The sequence below is a fragment of the Gambusia affinis genome, linkage group LG24 (assembly GCF_019740435.1).
Source record: "Gambusia affinis linkage group LG24, SWU_Gaff_1.0, whole genome shotgun sequence".
Lineage (NCBI taxonomy): Eukaryota > Metazoa > Chordata > Actinopteri > Cyprinodontiformes > Poeciliidae > Gambusia > Gambusia affinis.
This window is the reverse complement of record NC_057891.1, coordinates 12,235,291-12,253,326: the sequence shown is the minus strand read 5'-3', so window position 1 is coordinate 12,253,326 and position 18,036 is coordinate 12,235,291. Positions and strand designations below refer to the sequence as shown.

Below are 18,036 nucleotides of genomic sequence, written 5' to 3'. Positions count from 1 at the left end.
AGATCATGGCATCCTATCTCATATAGATTTATGTATAGACTTTGATTAAGCTGTCTTTCATCTCACGAGCCATTCAGAGATACACTTTTTGGATAGCTTTCCTCAACCCATTCCCATCATAAATCCAATTCCTATTTAGGTTACATTCTTTATGAACTGATTATAGTAATACTTTAGAACACAGCAAAAGAAGAAGTCTGTTTAGGGAAGTCTAAGCAATTCAACAGGTAGGAAATCATCCGTTAGGTTGAATCAAGAAATCCAGCGAACATCTTTGTTAATTTTGTTAAGTATGGCTTTTATCTCCCCAATAGTTTAACTTGTTTTTTGGTACAGTTAGCATACTACATATGCTCAGAAACCTGCCACTAAAATCCTAAATCCATGTCGTCCAGCGAATCACAGAATTGTGCTCTGCTCCCATCATGTGGATTTTATAAGGTACTGCAGATACCCACACAAGTTTTTTTTAAGTGAGCCTTAAAGCTTGAATCAAGGGAATGTTTGTTAACTGAGACAGAAAGAGGTTTGACCCGATTACATCATGCCGATGACAACGATTAGTTTTCCTCTTCATGTTATTTTCAACATGCAGCTCCACCCAGTAGGTGCAGGATAAATAGGTGAAGCAGGTTTAGCAACAGTCGAAACCAGATTTGCAACTCAGTCCTGATCCTTGTGACATTATGGGACAGAAGGGATTGGTTTTTATTTTTTCTCAGTTTCTAGCGAAACTCTAACATTTAATGAAACTAGGTCTGAACGGGAGTGATCCAAGAACCTGCACAAGATCTAGACCATTAAAGAAACTTCTTACCCCATTTTTAAGATTAATTTAAATGTTTTTGAAAGACTTTTGAGCCACTCTGACTTTTAAAAATGGAGAGATTTACTTTGTTGAAAACTAAATGTGGAGTTATCTGCATGCTTTTTGTGATCTTTCTTTGCTGCACTACTGGAAAATGTGAACTCCAGGAACCAGAACCTACAAACTCAGTAAGCCTTGAAACTGTCAAACCTCTTCCAAATGAAATTGGGGAACCTCAGCCTTATCCAGAGGAGGAGAAAGGCAAACTTCCTGTGTTTACAATGGACTACAGTCGGATCCAAATCCCATTTGAGTTTACCTTATGGGTACTGCTGGCTTCTTTTTCCAAAATTGGTAGGTAGAAAAGCAGGTTTGACTAATTGTGGATGATCTGGAAGTCTACCCTTGAAATGCTTCATCTATTCCATTCAGGTTTCCACATCTACCAAAAAATCACCATCTGGATCCCAGAGTCATGTCTTCTCATTGGCATCGGCCTCATAGTTGGGGGCATCATGCACTCTGTGAAGGAGGAACCCCCCGCCGTTCTCTCCTCCGATGTCTTCTTCCTCTACATGCTCCCACCCATTGTTTTGGAGAGCGGCTACTTCATGCCCACAAAGCCATTCTTTGAAAATGTTGGCACGGTCTTGTGGTACGCTGTGGTGGGAACCTTGTGGAACAGCATTGGCATAGGCCTCTCTCTCTTTGCCATCTGCCAGTTTGAAGTGTTTAACCTTCAAGACATTTATTTGCAGGTCAGTCATGAAACCCTTGCAGTGTCTACCAGCATCTAACATACCTAAAATAGTTGGTGTAGATGTGCTTATGGGTCTTCTTTGTCTGCTCATATTACTGCAGGAGAACTTGCTTTTTGCCTCAATCATCTCTGCTGTAGACCCTGTGGCAGCTCTAAACGTGTTTGATGATGTTGGAGTCAATGAGCAAATCTACATAGTTATTTTTGGAGAGGGTCTCTTCAATGATGCCGTGACAGTGGTGAGTAATGGTGGTTTGACATTTTTCTTATGACAGTAAAACAGTAGTTTTCCAGTAATCTGCTCCATTTTCTGCCGCTTCAGGTCCTCTACAGCATGTTTGCCTTTCTGGCCAACATGCCACTCATTGACTCTGTAGATGTGTTCCTGGGAGTGGCCAGGTTTTTTGTGGTGGGAATTGGAGGTGTCCTTTTCGGGCTCCTGTTTGGCTTCGTGGCGGCATTCACCTCCCGCTTCACCAGCAGGGTGCGGGAGATCGAGCCCCTGTTCGTCTTCATGTTCAGCTACCTGGCCTATCTGGTGGCAGAGCTGTTCGCCATCTCCAGCGTCACGGCGTAAGTTTCACTGCTTATCACTGCAAACCTGATGGCAGTCAAATTCAAACTTTGTTTTTTCCAGCTCCAAAAGCAAAACTGAAACACCACGTTGTTATATGTTCCGTTTTTTTATTTTTTTTTGGGGGTCAGGGTTGTTTTTTTTTTACCCTTTAAAGCTTGAAGATTAATTACTGCCAGAGGAAATAGCATTTATTTTTGCTTGCTCTGTAAATCTGACTGTACATAACTTCTTTATGGATGTTGTCTTGTTTTTTTTCACTTACTTCCTCCCACCTTCCTTCACCATTACAACACAAACTTGTTCTTCCACAAAACTTTCCAGCCTCAGGAGGCGATGGGAAGTCAAGATTTGATGACATCCTGCACAGACAGGAGCTACTCTGGTTCCTAAAAGTTCACACACCCTACTAAAGCTACATAGAAAGAAGACCATAATAAATAATTTCCAATTATTTAGCTTGTACAGTTCAACTGAGAAACAAACAAATCTGCGAGATGAAAAGTCTTGTTCTATAGATATAGAGGCTTTTCTGATAAAATTGCCACTAGATTGAGTGAGCTGTAACGAAATATAATCACTACATTCTAATTGTTTTCTAATTGTTTTCTTTTATGAATAATCTAAAAACAATTCATACTGTTAGAATTTAAAACAAATATAATATAGATGTATGATGATACAGCATAACACACACGAGCCAACTTATCATCTTCCACCCTCTAGTGGCCAAAGAGAAGAACGTATCAAGTCGGTTTTTTACACTGTTCCAGCTGAAAGTTTTTGGCAAGACAAAATTAAATAAATATACAAAGAAGCACATCAGTGTAAAACTTGCACTAATTGATTATCATAAAACAATTAAAACGTAATTTAATAACTACATCATGAAAGTATGACATGTGCAATTAAGCAATTAAATCTACCTTTTAAAGTAGTAAGTATTTTTAAAGAAAACATATTTAAAAATATATTTAATTATTTCACTGTGTATTTATTTATTTCAAGGGTGCTTGCACAGCAGCCATGAAATAAACAAATACAAAGTGAAACAATGCATTTTGAGTGAAATGTATTAAATAACTTAAATTTAATTAGGAGTTAACACTTTGCAGGCCTTGCTTAGTTTTTAGCTTTGAGTATATGACCAGACAGAGGAGTGGCAAAAGCAAACGAGGTGGGCTAGCAGTGCTTGCCAAAAATTTATGGTGGCATCCAGGACATGTTACTGTGGAGCATTGCCTCTGCTGGCCTGAAATTGAATTGTTAGCATGTCATGACTGTCATGTGACTGTCACCCAGTCTTCAGTCAGAGATCTCTTTGGATTTGTTGCTGGACTGTCTGCTACCGGAGCTTAGAAAAGAATGAGCATGAACTGAAATTGAAATATTGGTCAAGAGTTTGTTGTTGTTTGCATTTTTATTGGTGTTTGATCCCAGGCTGTTGGCTTCCATTTCTTCACATACATTTTAGAAACTGACTACAGGTTCTCAATAAGGGTGTTCTTTACCTACATGTCTGAACTCGCCCAGTATACTCTGATCTTTGATTTTAATGTGTTTTTCTTTTATCATTCATACAGCATCATCACATGCGCCATAACGATGAAGTACTACGTGGAGGAGAATGTTTCTCAGAGATCCTGCACCACCATTCGCCACGTTGTCAAGATGATGGCAACCATCTCCGAGACACTCATCTTCTTCTTTTTGGGTGTGGTTACCATAACAACTGTCCATGAGTGGAACTGGGCCTTCATCCTGTTCACGCTGCTCTTCGCCTTCCTGTGGAGAGGTCTCGGTGAGGAGCTTTCTCACTCTTTCCAGAACTTTCTCAAATTCAAGGCAATCAGGGTAATTGATTGTTTCGTAACTCATCCTTTGAAGGAATTCTGGTGCTGACCCAGATTGTTAACCCGTTCCGGACCATTCAGTTCAGTTTAAAGGACCAGTTCGGCTTGGCCTACGGAGGCCTGAGAGGAGCAATCTGCTTCGCTTTGGCCTTCACTCTAGGGGACACAATTAATAGAAGAGAACTGTTTGTCACAGCTTCGATCGCCATCATCATATTCACAGTTTTCATCCAGGTAGGCACACTCTTTGTCAGTATTCTTCTAATAATATTATTTTGTCATTATTTTCTTTAACTATATTCATGGATTCCTTTAGGCTTAAGTTCCTTCAGAGCTTTGCAAAAGTCTTTGTATTTCTTGAAACAAATTCACTTTTTGCAGATTCTGTTACTTTGATTTTATCTCATGTCTCATGTAGGGCATCAGCATCCGCCCCATAGTTGAGTATATAAAGATCAGAAGGACCAACAAAGATCTTAATACTATCAACGTGGAGATTCATACCAGGGTGAGTAGCAGATTTCATTGCTTCTTATTGTTGTGTTTTCGTAAAATGGTTCACCAATTATGAAATTTATTTTTTCAACGTTTTTCTAGACAATGGAGCACCTTCTTTGTGGTATTGAAGACTTGTGTGGACAGTGGAGTCACTACTATTGGAAAGACAAGTAGGGATTCTTTTAAGATGTGAACCATCCAAAATGTACCTGGAAAAGCAGATTGAACAGGTTGAACTATTCAATATTGAACTATTTTTCTGCAAAAGGTTTAAAAGGTTCAACGATCGCTTTTTGAGACGCATCCTGCTGCGAGAACGGACAGCTGAGTCGAGTATAGTGTCACTGTACAAGAAGCTGGAGCTTCAAAATGCCATCGAGCTGCTGGACACACCGATGGGAGACATCAGCGCAGCTCCATCTCTTGTTTCCCTACAGTATGTCACTGTATTTTCAACTCATTTACCAAAGTGTGGTTTCTCTGGGAAATTCTTAATTGACAGTGAATCCACCTTTGTACTGAGAGAAAAAAAGCCAATTAAGGCAAATAATTACTCCGGTTCCAGTAACAAGTTCAGAACTGGACAATATAGCGATGTCTAATTCGATAAAACAGTAGACATAAACATTTAAGCAAGTCTTCGAAACTGTATAATCAATATTCTAATGCGTCCATCAGCTGAATGTTCATACCAAATCTAATTTCACTGCAAGCTTTTTTCCATCTAGAGGGAAGCTGCCATGCTCTTTGTCCATCTTGATGATAATAGTAATGATAAATGATGGCTTTAATGACTGTCAATTTCTTTCATCTTCACCTTAGAGATGAGAAGAAGGAGGCATCTCGGCCAAAGAAGAAATTCAAGGCTACTGACATTAGGAAAATGCATGACATCCTGTCTAAGAACATGTACAGAATTCGACAAAGGGTAACAATCATATTTCATACATAAATGTTTCCACACTCTTAAAAATAATCTTCTGTGTTCTGGAATAATTAATTTTATACCAGTTTTATTCAACTAACTTTATTTATATGCGCCAGGAGAGATGCGCCTAAAAAACCCCCCAAAGTTGTAGTGGAACTGAACAGGTGTGTCCAGTGAAAATGAGGGCAAGATTTGGGTTATCTTGTAAAAATGAGGACAAGGACTGGAGTATCCGGAAAAAGAGGGGATAAAAACCAGGATATTTGGTGAAAATGTCAACAAGGACTGGGGTATTTGGTTAAAATATGAACAAAGCATCAGGGTATTTGTTGAAAACAGGCACAGGGACTGTCCCAGTTGTACCATTTATCTTGTGAAAATGGGACAAGGACTAGAGTATTTGGCAAAAAGCTCTAGGATATTATTGTACCAAGGAATTTGTGACAAGTGACAAGGACTGTGACATCTGGTAAAAGTACCAAGGTATCCTTTGTACTGGGGACAAGGAGTGGGTTATCTGGTGAAAGGACCAGAGTATCTGTTGTACTGGGGTATTCGGTGACAATGGACCAAGAACGGGGTATCTGGTAAAAATGAGAACCAAGTCTGAGGCATACAGTAACTTTGAAATTGTGTGTAGCTATGCACTTATCTAGGGTATTCAGCAAAAATGGGGATGGGACACCCAGGTGTCAGTTTAAACAGAGACAAGAACTGGGGTATCTAGTAAAAATAGGGACACGGATGGGGTATTTATTCAAACTGAGAACAAAGTGGACGACAGTATTCGATTAGACATTTTATGGACGGATCATCTCTTGTTTGATGATCCATCAATAACTCAAAAGCCATTAAATTTTTAAACTTGTGTATCATTATTTTCTTAATGTCTAAATCTTAATCCCTGTCTTTATATTGAACATGTAACCAATTTTGTTTTTCAGACCACGGCTTTCACCAGCAAATACAATCTACCAGATGAGAGCCAAACCAGAGAGATTCTGATTCGCTGCCATGCGAGCATCCGACGCAGCCTCCGTGTTGAGAGTTTCCGTGAACAGGTCTGTCTTCTCTTGCTCCTTTTTAACTTTTGTGTTTCTCTGAAGAGGAAAGTAGAGAAAACAAAATACTAAGTTTACTTTTGTCCTTTATCCTTCTGCCTTGTTTCTCCATTAGCCAGCACAGAACATCTCCAAGTCTCTGAGGTACTACTCCCTCCAACCTGGTGGTAATCTGGATTCTGCTTTTCCTCTCAGAAGACGAAGTCATGGTGAGCAAGATCTCCTTTTGAATTCCTTTGAATGGCTCTGGTACATAAGCATGCAAATTCTTCCACTGGCTGATTTGTTTGCCATTAGTTATTCCTGAGGTGGATCGTTTGCGGTCATCTGGTGTGTCTCCACGCTCCTCATCCCGCTCTCTAATTCCGATGAGCAAACTGAATACCATTGAAGAAAGGATAAGTCCAGTGGAGCCACCAGCTGTCTCCACACACCCTTTGGATCCATCTTCTACAGAAGACCACCTGGATGAGATTTTTACAGGCTCGAGTGTAAGAGGACGTAGAGCCCCAGTTCCTGCAGCGAGGAGACGTAGCTCAAATTGGGTTGATGAAGATGAAGACGAGATTGTCTCTGAAGGCCAAGGGGAGGAACAGCATCTACCTCCTCGAGGCTGGGTCCCTGAAAACAGGGATCTTGGAGCAAATGAGGCTGGAAACTCATTACTTAGACCGTCATCAGTAAGATCCCAAAGCTCATGGAGAACATAACAAACTGACCTTGTATTTTGTACACAAAGAAGTTATTTCTTTCTGATGGATGAGAAATTTGAACCTAGAAATATGGAGTAGCAGGCTAAAACTTGTTTTACAGTCACCGTCCAATAGAGTATAATGGTGTATAATGTTCACCAGGACAACAATCCGTTATATTTGAAACCATTGTTATATTTGAGGACTTAATTTGCATGTATGTATTTTTACGTTTAGACTGTCTTGAGTCAGCAGTGATAAAATAAATGGAATTTTTATGTAATGGCACTATTAAAATAATTTTTTTAAAGGTCTGCTGTTTTCTGCATTTGCACAGGATTAAAGCTTGACTAACTGACCTCCCACACACAACAGTCCCTTATCTTAGCAAAATATGTCCTCCCAGCCAATTCAACAGATGGCAGCATGGTGTGTTTAAAGATGAGAGTGTTGGCTAAAATTAGCGAGATGCTGAAGTCAAAATTAATTTCACAAAATGAAAACGTAAAGCAGTCTTAAAGTGAAAAGAGGGCCATTTGCTGAAGGTTTTGCCAAGCTTCAGTTTTCTGCACATATTAAAATTGTATCAGAAAAAATTTCAGTCAAAATATAATAGAGCCAGAATCAGGAAGCATGAAAAAAATAAATCAGTCAGTAAAACAAATTTCATCAAGATACATTTTTAGCTTTTTCTAGTAAGTCACAACTGTACTTTGTAAAGGCGGAAGATTTTTATAAGTTTGTATGATTAATTATTAGTGAAAGCTAAAACTTGTAAAGGGAAAGTTACTGATGTCTACTATTACTTAGGGAAAAGTATTAAAAAAAGAAAAGAAACATAACAAATAGCGAATGATTAATAATAATGATCTCCTTTTCTTTTAAATAGAGCTAAAGAGTAACCTTAGCAAATGTCTGTGTGAGTAGGAAGGCAGACATATAGAGATGTGCTATAACAGGAAAAAGTTTTTCCCTTTTTACTAGAAAATAAAAGATTTCTAAAAATTGGTTTGTACACAAAGTATTTTACACATGCAATTATTTCACAATAAGAAATGAGAATTTTTACATAATAAATCTTCAGTATTGAAATGTACAATGACTAATTGATTATTTTATATAAAAAAAATTGATTCACTTATTTTAAGATTCTTGAGAACAGTGCTATGTTTTCAGTCTAATGTATAAATCAGCTGTCTAGCTGAAGTGAAAAGAACAACTAAAACTAATTTGCCTTTAACTAAACAAGCAGCAAAATTAAAACGCCCTAAAAAAGAAAAATTGCAACAGGTTAATTAACAACAAGAGAGTTTCTGCAGGTAATTATTGGGACGCTCTAAACAAATAGGATGAGATAGATGCGCTTCTTTTTCTTACTGCTTCCTTTTTTCTGTCAACATTTCTACTAATTGCTATTACTAATACAATTACACAAATACAATTACACAATTAGCACACTGCTGTAAATACTCCAGATGGCTTTGGCTTAATATTGGGGCTGTGATGCTTATTGAAAATGGTGTAAAAGGAACCTATATTGAATTTATATTTTACTGACACCAGCAAAAGATAAAAAAAACAACAACACACACACAAAAAAAAAAAAAAAAAAAAAAAAAAAACGAAAAAATGAATTTTAATTTTTAAATTTCCATAGACCTTGGGTCCGCTGTTGAGAGTAGCGTAGGCTAGCTTTTGTTTAAGTGCCGGCGGAAACAATAATAATTGTGGTCAGAAGATGGCGCCAAACACACACCGAATGAAAAAAGCAACGGGCCAGCTAATGAAAGGAAGAAAAACGACAACAAAAATTTTAAATACATGGTTAACAAAAAAAAAAAAACATTTTATCCTTAAAGTGGTATTTGAATTGTAGCAACAAATAAGGCATAAACATTTCAAATGAACTTTTGTTATCTGAACTAAAAAGCATATAGAATTTTGATGCAAATGGTGTATATTTCTGACATCACACAGATTCATTTACCTAAACTGATGCAGTTTGTATAATACACTGTTTTTATAATACACCATTTAACCATTACATATGAAACCAGGGAGAGAACCCAGAGGTACTATTAAACTCAGGAAAGAGGAGTTCGAGCACTAGATGTCTTAATGTTCCCTTTTATTAGTCCACTCAACTCTTTTATGGCCCTCTGTTCTCATAAACCTCCAGAGGTTAGAGTTGTACGTCTGCCCGGCAAGCTTTAAATGTTGGGATGAATTATCTTTACAGTTAGCAGAGGAAGCTAACTCTTACTTTTAGGGGCAACAAAGAAATTCAACTGTATATCACAATACAAAAAAACCCAACAAACAAAAAAATAAAAAAAACGGTGTTCCTTTGATATTACATTAGTAAAGCTCTGTAATGATAGAGTTTCCACCTGAAACTGTGTGCAGTGATTTAGTATCGTAACAGAGAAGAGACAGCGAGGATTTGTTGTGGGAGGAAGCCTTGAACAGGAGACAGACGGTATCTCCTCATCTCCTGTAGGAGGCAAAACTCTAAGCTCAGCTCAGGTTTAGTGACCAATATTTCACAAGCAAAGACACACAATGACAACTGAAGATAAGAAAAAAAAAGACATAAAAATGATGAAAACAGGCAAAAGGTTGGACAGAAATGGGTCAGTATATGAGGACATATTGTTAGATCGGTTGAAAGGAGCAGGATGTGGGTCGACATGCAAGGCTGGCATCTAACATTTTTAACACGACTCCAAACGACAACAAACAGCAAAACTGAAGAGGCAGAATGCTAAGAACTATTTAAAATCTCAAACTAAGCGAAGCACTGCATTGCATGCACACGACAGGCTCAGAAATATTGCTCACGTAATAACTAACTGCTCGGCTTTCGCGTGTTTGTCCTGATTGCTTTTGCTTCTGCACGGCTGCTTTAATTAAACATGTGCCACAGCGATTATAGCGTCTCATTATTTCATAAGAAGCAGCGCGGTATGAAATTAACTGTTTTATTGAGGAAAAAAAAAATCAAAGGAGGGACTTCAAATAAATGGTTTATTGAGGAATATTTTAGGGCTAAAAGCAGAATAATTATGTGCATTAGCTTTTTAAATCAATTTCTCTGAAGATTTTTATTAATTTTATCTTCAGCCAGCAAATTAAAAATTATGCATCGTGTCAAGATTTGCTTCACACCAAATATCTTCTGGAAGCTTCAGCAGGTTTGATGATGGAGAACCTTTAATGGCGCAAACACAGCAACAGAACTGGATCATCTCACATGCTGCCGTTTTGTGGGATTTCTGGACGCAATCATTAAAATATGATCCATACACTGACAAGCATAATAACAATAACTGGCTCACGTGATGTGGGATGTAAACGCTCTCAAGACATTAAAAATATTAACAAAGTACTTGGTTTTTCATAGCAAAATTCAAGATGAGAGAATGAGACTCTAATATAAACGTGTTTTGAGTGCTTGGCATCATAACATGTCAAAGACTCCCAATTCTCTTGAATTCTCTTGAATTGGGAGTCTTTGACAGGCTGAAGGGCTGAATTCAACACAAATGTTATCAGTGACAGTCTGTCAAAGTAAATATCTACACGAGGAGCGTTGGACATAAGAGCTCAAACCAAACGCCTGCAAAGTCTTCGCCTGGAGCAAATTTGCATTCAGATCAAGAAATGTCTTTGAATGTGGGAGGCGCTGGCAAACATCCTAGTTTATTAGCTGCCCGTCAGCTGAATGTGAAGCAGCGCATCGTTGCTATAGAAGGGGTAGGAGCGCGGAGAGGAGAAAAAGAAAGAGCGGAGAAGCCGGATGTAAACGCGCTGGAAACCATTCAGAGACGGAGAGAGAAACAAAGGGGAGAGAGCAGATTGTTGATGGAAATGGGTTCAGTCTGGTGACACTTCCAGGGGCTGCTCCAGTGGATGAGAAAGTCAGGGGAAACTTTGGTTCTGTACTGGAGTTGATTGTTTTCTGGTCCTGCTGTCAGACTGAGGAGCGTTTTGTGGAGCCAAGATGAACCAAACTGCATCGGTGGCGCATCAGATAGACTCTCAGCCCCTAAGAGATAGCAAGGTACGGTGCATCTGCTCGTGTTGCGCCTCTTAACTTCAACTAAATGTCAGAATTTTCACATTTGGGTTGCAGAGCTGGAAGGACTTTTTTTGCCTTGGCTTTTAATTTAATATTTCCCTTCCAGCTATTGTTACTATGTTATTAAAGGGCTTTTAAAAGGTCATGATTCTTAGGGATACTGCTATTCGCTAACCCCTACATCTTATTCTATCTTCTTAACTGCTTATTTTTGTGATGTTTTAAGTTTCTTGCTTTCTCGTACACTTTTGTCATGCAATTAATCAAAAATACACCTGGAGCATTGCTTTGATTCTTTTGTACAGGTTTGAGAAATTCTTTAATCTTCCATGGGAAAACGTTTGGGTGGACCTAGCTCCGCCTTCCAGGCACAGCTCCTCCTTGGAGCCCCTTCAGACTAGCTAGCAGCAATTAGCCAACAGCTGGTGGAAAACATTTTTCAATAATTAACAAAGGAGCGATGTTGTGAAGATTTCCTGAAGGTAGAGTTTCAGAAATAGCAGGATTTATTAAAAAGACAGAGGCCCAATTTCAAGGCATTAAATTATAAAGTAATTTTTAATATATATGTATAAGAATTGGAATTAACAGTTAATTGACTGTGCTATAAAATGGCCCTGTGTACCTGGAAAATGCATAATACTGCCCTTTAAGAAAATCATTTTCAAGAAATTGATAAAAAGGTATCAGAAGTATGGAACAATTCTCTGAAAATGTAAAGCAAGGAGAACTGAGGTCTGGAGAAAAGATTTAGGAACAGTAAAAATAAATTGTACTTGTACAAATTGTAACTGTACTCTTGTTCGTGGAAAACAGAAGAAGATTGGTTGAAGGCTAATCTTCCACTTTTCTGTCACCTCAAATCTCACGTTTCTTCCTGGATTCCTGTTTTCATCAGCCCCATGTCAACAAGACCAACTCTTGCAACATTTCGTATCTAAAATACAGAGCTTTTCTCAAGCGCGTACATTTTAAAACCAGCGAATCCCAAATTGTTCAAAGCTACAGTTTGAACAAAAGGCTTAGTAGCACATAATGCTCCTCCTTTAAATCTGAGGTATGCAAATTAAAGCTCTGCAAAAAGAGCAGTGAGGCTGCCTCAAAACACTGGTATACTGAGGAAAACCGGTTTAACATGTATGTTGGTGTGAAACGTACCCTGACAAACACGTTTTAGCAACAAAACCTGAATTCAATGTGATTTTTAAACTGTAAAATTATCTTATGTTTTGTCATTGAGGCAGAGAAACCTTGACAGAAAACTCTTTCAGACCAAATTGTTTTACTGCAGCTTGCAGTTTATGCAAAGTAGTTCTTCAGTGTAAGCATATCCCTAAGAAGTGAGGACTGACAGTAATCCTGTGTGCTGCTGCAGTCCCTCATCCGGACTAGTGTAATCTGACAGAAGGGAGCCTTGATAAGGGAGGGAAAGTATACGAAACCCTTTTAAAAAAAAACCCCATCACTTTACTGAGTAGTTCTTGTGATACAAGTGGGTTCTGATAGTGTATGCAAGGCTTACATCCTGTATAATGTTTGTTCTACTGCAGCAAGTAAAGGCATCGTCTTTTTGCACTCCAGTGTTGAGCGTATGTGAAATTTCCGGACGCAAACAATAACATGAGACGTGTCTATATTGCTGGAACTGTTCACATCCATTAAATTCGGCTGATCCAGTCACTTCTGTAAAAGTCTATAGAATCTTGAAGCAATTGATTCCTTCAGGATCAACAAAAGTAAACTATCAGTTCGTTTTGTTGATAAGACAAGTTGTGTGACGCGGTCGCGATAGGACTTGGAGTGGGCAGCAGTATATTGTGGTTGTTTACTGTTCTCATCAGAATAAACAGAAAGACAAACACATACTTCACTTATAACCAGCACAATGGAGAACCGTTCTAGTTGCATGTATACCAGACTGCAAAACTGGCCTTGTGGTCCAACATCAGTGTCTGACCTCGCTAATAGTCAAAAAGTCCCTTACGCGCACACGTCAATTGGTGGAACGAAACAAAAACACAGACGGGAATAAAAATGTCACAGCAATAAAATGGGGCAAACATCATATTAAATCTACTGGATAAAGAATAGGATGTATTCATGCGCATACGCGAGTAAACAAGTGAATACTTTGGAGAATATTGTGCATTTGCAAAGTTAAAAATAAATAATAATAATAATAATAATAATAATAATAATATCAGAAGAAGGAAGCTTTGATTAGAGAATGAAGTTATGCAAAGAAGAATGTCAGTCTGTCGAGGTTTATCATCTTCTCTCTGCCATTAATTCTCCTCGTCTGCTTCCTTATTCTCAGTTGCTGCTATGATCATGTCGGCTGTTGCTAAGTAACTTGTTATTCTGGGACATTTTTATCATATATATCTCAGTTAAATCCCACTCGCTCAGGGTCAGAGGAGTGGGTGTGCTTGTTCAATGGAATTCGCTGTGAGTCAGTTTGTCGGGGGGGGGGGGGGGGGAACCAAGAATCTCTTAAGAATGAAAAGACACTGAAATGTTTCTTTCATTTGGAGAGCTTGAGTCTGATAGACAACGAACCTGCAGACAAAGTCTCCTTTAGAATATTTTTTTGAATACATAAAAACATGTTTAAAATACATCCTTGAGCTCAAAGCTTTGATAAGATCATTGAATAGCTACAAAGGAAGAAAAATGTCAAGATAAACGGAAATATTCAGGACATTTTGTCCACCTGCTGAGGTTCATTTGAGACTTAAAGAGTGTAAGAAACTCCACTTTGAAGTCACTTTTTAGCAAAGCTGTGAGTAATATTTGTTTTTATTTAAGCCAATCCTGGATCAGCAGACTGTCCCCCATGGACCAGAATTCAACTTCTGTTTGTTGATTTGTGAAATACGGGCTTGGAGAACCAACTTGGACGGAACGTAAACAAGAAGTTAGTGATGTTTAGGAGTGACTAAGAGAAGCATCAGGTTAAATATTTGATCTTTTTCTGGTAAGACTCTGAAAACGGGTGAAAATGAGCAGATTGCCGTCCTGCCGGGGGTCAGCCTCCTCTGCTGTGCCTAACAACCCTCACAGCCACTGAATATTAACACTAACCCCACGTTGTCAACACCATCTGTTACCGTGGAGACGGGCATTGAAGGAAAACAGGTCCTTAGCATCAGAAATGGAGAGCAATGACTAATAAATCTTTGATATCTTTATTAAACTCAACTGATATTTGACGTAAAGGCAACAAGGCTGTTATCTAGACATCTTAAAAGTGCATTTTTACCCATGCTTGGTCAGAAACTGCGTGTGACTTGTCATCTCACACACTTTTTTTTTTTTGACCAAGTTCCGAACGATGTGATGCAACGTGTGATTTTAACACTAGAAACCAAAGGAAAGTGTCAACAAGGGAATCTGTGAACGGCTCACTGAGGGTGGCAACGTTTAGGCAGATTTATGAGAAACGAGCTGAAGTTGGAAATCGGCAATAATACAACTAGAAGAAGAAGACCGGAAGGACGCAAAAAAAGGATAAAGGAGGCATACAAGAAAAAGGTTACATATGGAAACGACAACACAAAAAAAGGTGTTTGACCTCTGACCTGCACTGTCAACTGGGGGACCTGATATAGACAGGTGTGTGTTTCCAAATAACACACACAGAGCTGGACTCCATTTAATATCCAAGTTATAGGACCATCTCAAGGATTTTCAGCTTCGCGTGAATGGATGTAATTTCTTAAATATGATTCGTTTTCAACTTTTAATACATTTTTGGGAAGTTTTTCGACACCGTCATAGTGCGGTGTTTGTGTGTAGAATTTTGAGGAAAGAAATTAATTTACAATCTGGAATAAGGCCGTAACATAGCAAATATGGATTCAGTGTATACATTCCCTCTTGTTTTTCTTATTCGACAGTTACTCAGCTTGGAAAATGCAGGAATCGATTACCAGAGAACACATGATTCCTGGGTTTACGTGAGGCATCAAATTTCACTTCCGAGATTCCTTTGTTGTTTGGAAAAGTATGAAATTTGATGAAATATTTCCTACATTATGATTAACATGTGACAAGAAAACAAGAGTACAGAAAAGCATATATTTTTTATTTACATCTTGATACATTCATCATAACGTAAGAGATATAGAAATAAAGGTGCACATGTAAAACTATAATGTTTCTAATAATTTAGTACCTGGTAATTTTGCACACTGAGAGACCAAACAATTAAAGGTTGTAACATATTTCATTGTGTATATTGCTATGTTTAGGTTTTGTCAGCAGAGGGCAGCATTGCACAAGTGTTTTTATTTTTATTTGCTGTCAAATCAACATAGTGCATATGAAATATATACAAGTAGGACCTAAATTTAAAGCAAAAACAGTTTTCTTTCCAAAACTATGAAACATAGAACCTAAAGGCCTTTAATCTCTAAAGTGTCCCGTTCATCTTTTTTCATTCTAGTGTTTGCTGATGAAAGCGTCCACATTGGTCTAGTCTCAGGCTGCTTGTTTACTCGGACGCGTTTTTATTTTTGTTTCAGTGAGTCACAGCGTGGCCCACTCGGCGCCAAGCACCACCTCAGGAATCATCTCAGGTTAGAGGTGGCTCTCAAACACAATTGCCCAGATGAAGGTCATTGCTATGGAGGCTGCAGGCCGCAGGCTGCTCTGTGCCTGTACATCCCAGCACAGTGATGGGAGGCAGCCAGCATGGCTAAACAGCACACGTAGCATACGGATGATTCAAGGGGAGATCCGGCTGCGGTTGCATACCAGAGCTGAAATGCAGAGAACGTACCAGACAGTGTGTTGCTAACATTTACTCTCTCCTGCCTTCACACAAGTTAAGCTGGATGGATGGATGGATGGATGGATGGATGGATGGATGGATAAATGTATCCTGCTTCAGAATAATGTATTTGGTCGCTATAGAAACCAGCAAATTAACCGTACTCAAATTAAGTCCATCCATTCATGATGGATGGATGGATGGATGGATGGATGGATGGATGGATGGATGGATGGATGGATGGATGGATGGATGGATGGATTGTGGAAATCAGGTCAATTTTGTCATAAAGCCCCAACATACAAACTCAGTACCAGTCCATTCTTTCACTCCAATAAGCAAAACCTTAAAATAAAACATAACTGCACTACATGCTTACCTAAAACCATAGCCGTCCAATTAACACTGACATATTTTATTCTGTTTTGGAGCATAACATTTGAGAAGACGGTCTCTAAGGGATTTAGATTTATGTATAACACCTAAAACTGGCTGGTGCGCTTCTAATGTTCATTATACTGCATTCCTGTGAGCAATTCTGCAGCTAATGCCCTTCATTTACACTTTCCCCAACCATTTCAGACCATAGAAAGTTTTGTCCTTGATGAGATGCCTTGAGTATCATGAGTTAGAACAATTACGTATGTGTCGACAGTTGTGCTGTTACAAAACAAAATATGGAAAAAACAAAAGCAAAAAACAGTTGTACCTGAACTCCTCTGTTGCCTTTTAGCACAGAAAAGGAAGTTAATTCACGACAATGCCGACCATAATCCCCTTGACACAGATTAGACTATCAGACTGATGACAAGTGAAACTGGGTTGACTGATTTTACGTGTGAATGACACCATTTAGTTCTTCGTTTTTTTTGGTGCACACACATGCGTGCTAAGCTTCTGTTTATCCTGAAGACAAAAAGACATACGTCCTTTTGGTGAGAACAAGACAAAAGTCAAAAGTCCATCTTCGGTTGGACCCAAGTGGAAAGAATGCCAGGTACTTTTGGGCAAAGTTATGTGGAATTAGGTGCCTGGATAAGCCATGGACCAAGAGCTCAGGTTTATAGAGGTGAGATTTTACTGTTTCACTTAACGCATCGTGCATGCTTACAACATATTATACACGTCGACTGCAGTCGATTAAGCGTTGCTAGTTTTGAATTCAACAAACGTGTTTGCGTTGGAAAATCCCAGCAGGACTTCCTACGTCCAGGGAGACGGGAAGCTCTAAAAAGCTGAAACGGTTTCCTCTGGGACTCAAAGTGTGTCAGGCTGTTTGTTTGAGATGCGAGCGGAGGACCTTAGGACACAAGGAGGAAAGAAAGGAGGGAAGGAACACAGAAGGATGGAAAGGAAGGTTGGTGGGACACAAGAAAGGAGGGCAGACATCAGGAAGGAAGAATATAGACAAGGACAAAGATGGCAGGAAAGAAGGGAAAGGGCAGAAGAAAAATCTACAAACTAATATTTATTAATTTTATTAATCATCATTAACCAAGTAATAAGTGCAAAAGTTTTAAGTGGTTTCTCTGTAAAGCATCAATGGTTGGAAGTGGATTTTGTTGCCTGCCATTTGTGTTGCAAGAATTATAAAGTGTTTCATATTTCAGTTTGAGTGGTTTTCATTAAAATAGAGTTTGAAAAAAAAAAAAATATTTGTATTTCCATATTTTCTCCCCTCATTGTTTACGCCTGAAAGTTGAGTCTAGGATTTGGAATTGGACTGAGCTTTTTGCCAGTAGTTGTGATATTTGTGTCCGTAATACGGGTGTAAAAAAAAAACAACAACAACAACAAAAAGACTCCTGCAGTAAGAGCTGGATACTGAAGGAAGGAGATTTTGTTTGAATGTGAAAATTGCAGATGATTTTCCCTTCAGTTAATTGTCTCCCCCCGTGATTAGCCGAGCAGAGCGTCAGACAGTTAAAGGGTCAATAAATCAACACTGACCCACTTTTTCCAAGGTTAGGGTTCCGCTTCATCACCCAAATAGCAGCTATTTATTCC

At 38.7% G+C, this 18,036-nt stretch overlaps 3 protein-coding genes across 3 annotated transcripts in view; 2 read left to right on the top strand and 1 right to left on the bottom strand.

Moving 5' to 3' along the window:
- LOC122827369 (inositol polyphosphate-4-phosphatase type I A-like) overlaps window positions 1–18,036 on the bottom strand; it is a 90,258-nt gene that overhangs the window by 30,996 nt on the left and 41,226 nt on the right. The gene's annotated exons all lie outside the window — the stretch shown is intronic.
- LOC122827371 (sodium/hydrogen exchanger 2-like) lies at window positions 880–7,445 on the top strand. The gene is made up of 13 exons (XM_044110200.1): window positions 880–1,162; window positions 1,241–1,566; window positions 1,670–1,807; window positions 1,891–2,141; window positions 3,726–3,943; window positions 4,030–4,229; window positions 4,414–4,503; window positions 4,593–4,663; window positions 4,762–4,929; window positions 5,316–5,421; window positions 6,366–6,482; window positions 6,598–6,691; window positions 6,780–7,445. Exons 1-13 carry the CDS (start codon window positions 880–882, stop codon window positions 7,190–7,192), a joined length of 2,475 nt encoding a protein of 824 aa, XP_043966135.1. The 3' UTR covers window positions 7,193–7,445.
- Window positions 10,917–18,036, top strand: part of LOC122827372 (inactive dipeptidyl peptidase 10-like) — a 47,291-nt gene continuing 40,171 nt past the window's right edge. The window contains exon 1 of the mRNA XM_044110201.1: window positions 10,917–11,237. Coding sequence (XP_043966136.1) covers window positions 11,178–11,237 — 60 coding nt within the window. The 5' untranslated portion in view covers window positions 10,917–11,177. The remainder of the gene's footprint in view (window positions 11,238–18,036) is intronic.

What these genes read in the sequence shown, in the direction of transcription:
- LOC122827371 (XM_044110200.1), top strand. Translation starts at nt 880, where the DNA reads ATGGAGAGATTTACTTTGTTGAAAACTAAATGTGGAGTTATCTGCATG. An exon ending in TTCAAGACATTTATTTGCAG is followed by an intron (nt 1,567 to 1,669) that starts GTCAGTCATGAA and finishes ATATTACTGCAG; the next exon opens with GAGAACTTGCTTTTTGCCTC. An exon ending in TCTCAGAAGACGAAGTCATG is followed by an intron (nt 6,692 to 6,779) that starts GTGAGCAAGATC and finishes GTTTGCCATTAG; the next exon opens with TTATTCCTGAGGTGGATCGT.